Genomic DNA, 4,647 nt, shown 5'->3' with positions numbered 1-4,647 from the left:
TTAGCAAAGGCTTAGCTTCCGTGTATAATAATGGTATGGCTTTATTTTAGCCTAATGGCCCTAATCTAGGCTTTAACATATTTTTAATTGTAATTAAACATAGTAAAACTATTACATTGAACACCAAAATTACAGTGAAACTATTTACCTTCCTTTATAACTTCCAAAGCATCCGTATCGAAATGAGTTATATTAATTTAGCGAAAATGCAGAATAGTATGAAAACTACTTTTAGGAGTAAATCTACTGTACCTCCGAGCGAGAGGAGGGCCGCGGGAGTAATTTAGTTTTTTCGCTCGTGTTTTTGCAAACGACTGTAGAGGGGGCAGTGATCGGAGCGGAGCCGAAAACTAATACTTTTAAAAATTGATTAAAAATGGTTAAGTTATTAAAACTATCAATATCTATAAATTTTTGAAAACGTAATTTTAGGTTCTATCTGATTTAAAAAAAATGAAAGCTTTTCATTAGTAGTCAAAAGATTGATTCTATCCCTTTAATAATAACTTCATTTTGCTCATTAAACTGTAAATAATACATCTCTTCACATTGAATACTACTATAAGTTTATAAGATATATTCCATAAGTATGTCACTACCCTTACTTCGTAATGTTAGAGGCTTAATGAGAGCTAGTTCAAGAACGACGTGAGAATTGACTACACTTGGTTTTGCAGTCAATCCTCCTCTTTAGTCTGTACTAAGCCTTTGACAAGGCCTCACTACGCGTCGCTTTTCAAGAATCTATGACGTTTCACCTACGTCACTTCATGACAAGCTCTCATTAACGAGTGACACACTTATGGATCATATCTTATAAACTTATGATACTACTTGTACTAGATCTATTCGATTTCGACCATGACGGTGAAGGTGAAGGTGAAGGTAAAGATGCCGCCGCCATTACTACGAATGTCGTCATTCATAACCCGGTATCAGGGAAAACCAGCCTTCAAGCAGACTTTTCGTCAGGGCTGATTTCACTCCCCGACCCCGTCGGGCGGACTTTTCGTGTGTTTACTGTTTTTGTAAGTCCCGAGGCCCGCCCCCGGGTCAAATCAACCCAGTTCTTACACGAAAGAATTGCGATGCAGAAACTGAACTGTTTTTAACCTAGACGAAACGTTTTCGGAACAGTTTGCGCTCCTGACGATTAGTTTGCGGGGTGGAACAATATCGCGTTCTGAGCAGACCTGAACCGACAATTAGATTACACCTGATAAAAACAACTTGTCCTTTCTATTTCTAATAAGGAGGGAAATGGAAGTGAAAAGCGAATCAGCAAAATTAAACGAAATTTAAAGACATCAGATCGTTAGAGACGTGAAATAGTGAATCAACTTTGCTCAAAAATGGTGCGCGTTGTATAAATGTATGTATTTTTTATCACAAAGAGCACGTCGCGCACAGTGGGAGAGATATCGCGGGAACGACTGAAAATTCCCTTGTTTCCTGAAATTATATAAAACTCCTAAATTTAAGCAAGGTTAACTGATTACTTTTTTAAGCAAGGTTAACTGATTACTTTTTTAAGCAAGGTTAACTGATTACTTTTTTAAGCAAGGTTAACTGATTACTTTATAAATCTCGTTAAAGGTGATTTAAATTAAATTAGCTAATTTGTAGCCTACAGTTTGCTCTTCTGGAGCTATCTCAATAAATGACATTTTCTAATTTGTAGAGCTCTAAAGTCCGTGACCATTCGAGCCTGCGTAAAATTCTACATTGAAACATTTATACTACAAAAGCTTCCTATTTTATGTATATTTTTAACTTAGCAATTTGACTTAAGTATAAAAAATATTACAGATAGAGAAAAAACTAATCTTTCTAGGTTGAATAAAATATCTCCGTTGATTAGCTTAGATAAGTTTAAAAAAATGGGTTTTTTGTGTAAAGTTTTTTAAAGCAATTTTAAATTTAAAATTTAAAATAGCGTCAAATATTCTACAGTAAACGACTCGGTAACGGTCGAAGTCGGAATTTTGAGCTGTGATAGAATCAGTATATTAAGAAAACTTCTGTTTCGGCTAATTGAAGTTAGGCCAAGTGGATTCTTGAAATGGAAGATGAGCGGCCGTATTCTGCTGAAAATTATTCTCCTCCTACCTTTCCTAAGCGCGCTCATTGGTCAATCCGGATCAAACTTAAGGCTTTTCATTGGCGGTGGCGGTTATGACCACATTGAACTTAAGGGTTGTGATTGGATAGATAAGAGTTGATACGAGGAAGAAAACGCATTCTGGTTCAGTTCAGTTTATTTTGTCTAGAACAATGCTCTGTGGGTGTAAGGTCAATGCAATAGCCTTTACACTAAATGTTTAAGTGCTTTACGCCATCTAGTTTATGAACCTTAACTTCACCATACATGTTTCCCACGGGTTTGGGGACCTTGTGAAGTGTGTTTAATCACACCGACATGACATTGGAAAAGCTATTTATACGTCGTTTACCAGGCAAATTCAAGGGGGGCTGCCATTGCGTCTTAGTAGTTTTTGATACCGCCATCTAGCTTCGAAGTGAAGCGTAAAATTCGTTATTTTTGTCTCTTTAAACGTCGGTGTTTAAAGCCATCTAGCGTTCAAAAGCAGGAAGTTCATAACCATCGTCTGAAATCCTTTGGCTCGATGAATCCGATGATTTGAACATATTTTTTTATTTCTCATTCGTAATTAGTAAGTTTTGAAAAATAAAAATGGCAGATTGGGGTAGAAAATGTTCCGTTCTTGGCTGTAAAAGTAGTGATAGGGATTTTAGGGAGTGGAGATCGCGGGTTTGCAAACTTCATTCGGGACCTGACAAAGGGTTAACTCTGTGTAATAAAGATTGTTGTTGTCCGCGGCCATTTTTAAAATACGGAATAAAATCAAAGTACAGAATTCGCTCACTAGATGGCATTTACCAAAAACTACTCACATTTTAAAAATGGGAGGTAACCTCGTACATCGCGTATAAGGGTATTGAAATGTAAATTACTGTATTTTATTTTGGTAGGTGTAATGCAATGAAATTTTATTAGAAATTCAGGGAGCCCAGTGGTCCTATAATTCCTATAAAATCCTATATTTTTGAACATATCCTATATTGTCCTATATTTTCGTAAAAGGTCCTATAATATCCTATATTTTTGACTTCGTTTAAGTTTTCAAAAAATTAACGTCAAAATGAGCAAAACAAATATCTCAAGAGCGCCGAAACTAGGTGCTAGGAGGTAAAAACGGTAAATGCACTTTCAGAGTGGAGAGGTGTTCTTTCTCTAAGGTATTATATCCAGCGAGAGTCGAGTCGAAAATAATTCCTTATTTACAGCCCCATGGTTAAAAGAAAGAAAAAAGAGAGAAAAAGTGTCGGCTGCTATAATTTCTCGATTTTCTGCTAGAGTAAGGCAGTAAGCTAAACAAAAATTTCCCGCGCTTTCTTATACGCGCGCTCCCACTTAGGTTTGGGCCGCTTTGGACCTATTTAATTTTTGGTAAGGCTATTTTTTAGCATGAATTGCCCATAGCAATGCTAATAACAGTATTTTTAATGTTCAAGATTACAGAAAGCTATGAAAGATTTGGTATTTTAACAGTATACCTGCAGCAGTGATAATGCCTAAAATCAAAACTAAGTTCAGTGATTCTTGGCTTGATAGGAGTGATGGGAAGACGGTAATAGGAGAATGGTGTACAAGAAGCAAAGTTTCAAACAATTCGGCGTACTGCAAAGTGTGCAAAAATGATTTTTCAATTCCTAATCAAGGCATTACGCAGCTCCTGCAGCACTCAACGGGAAAGAAACATTTACAAAAGTTAAAGGACCTGGAAAATCAGACCGAGTTGAAGGTACTGGTCAAGGATAATGCGAATAATGAAAAGCCCCTATGTTCATTCAACTTGGTGAGCCACAAGGATCAACAAGCTAAGGCTGAAATTCTTTGGGCACTAAAAGTTGTAGCTCAAAACTGGTCTTTCGCGTCTTGTGACGGAATGGGGAAAATGTTCCAAGCCATGTTCCCAGGAGCTGTTCCCGATGGAGCATTTAACATGAGTCACACGAAAGTCTCATATTTGATCACAGAAGCAATTGGACCTTATTTTCACGAGAAGATGTTGATGGATTTGAAAACCTCTCCTAGTCAATTTTTCAGTCTTCAATATGACGAAACTACAAACTCGCAGAATAAGAAAGAGATGATGATTAAAATAAGATTCTGGTCTGAAAAAAATAATGAAGTTGTGGTTCGTCACCTTCAAACATACTTAATGGGACACGCGAAAGGTGAATGCTTATCAAGTAATATTATTGACTGTCTGGAAACCAACACGTTGGACATGAAGAGTATGGTTTCTCTGGGAAGCGATGGACCAAATGTAAATAAAAAGGTATGGAGACTTGTGAATCAAAATGAGAGAATATGCAGCCAGTATAGGCCAATTCAAGATGGCGGCCACTCAAGGGGGGAGGAGTCGAGTTTTCCCGATCTCCTCTTTTTACCTGTCAATATTTGATCGATTGCTTGTGTAGGCTTGAAGTATTATAAGCTTATAACAAAAGATGGTTTTGTAGGAATAAAGACCATAATATAAAGTGAAAATTATTATTGACAAATTTATTCTAATCTTATTAAAACTAATTGCAATTAACATATATAAGAAGCATTGA

At 36.5% G+C, this 4,647-nt stretch overlaps 1 protein-coding gene across 1 annotated transcript; it reads left to right on the top strand.

Moving 5' to 3' along the window:
* The first annotated feature begins 3,374 nt into the window (after positions 1 to 3,374).
* LOC149680181 (uncharacterized) lies at positions 3,375 to 4,647 on the top strand. The gene is made up of 3 exons (XM_089834577.1): positions 3,375 to 3,472; positions 3,538 to 4,367; positions 4,639 to 4,647. The coding sequence occupies exons 2-3, from the start codon at positions 3,594 to 3,596 to the stop codon at positions 4,645 to 4,647; spliced, it is 783 nt and encodes a 260-aa protein (XP_089690703.1). The 5' UTR covers positions 3,375 to 3,472; positions 3,538 to 3,593.

This window comes from Phalangium opilio, unplaced genomic scaffold (genome assembly GCF_054372755.1).
Source record: "Phalangium opilio isolate 3A_F unplaced genomic scaffold, DU_Popi_V2 ptg000039l_2, whole genome shotgun sequence".
NCBI classification, from domain to species: Eukaryota; Metazoa; Arthropoda; class Arachnida; order Opiliones; family Phalangiidae; genus Phalangium; species Phalangium opilio.
This window is presented reverse-complemented; position numbering and strand designations above follow the sequence as displayed.

Bases quoted from the DNA above. Each gene is read 5' to 3' on its own strand.
- LOC149680181 (XM_089834577.1), top strand. From the start codon at position 3,594: ATGCCTAAAATCAAAACTAAGTTCAGTGATTCTTGGCTTGATAGGAGT.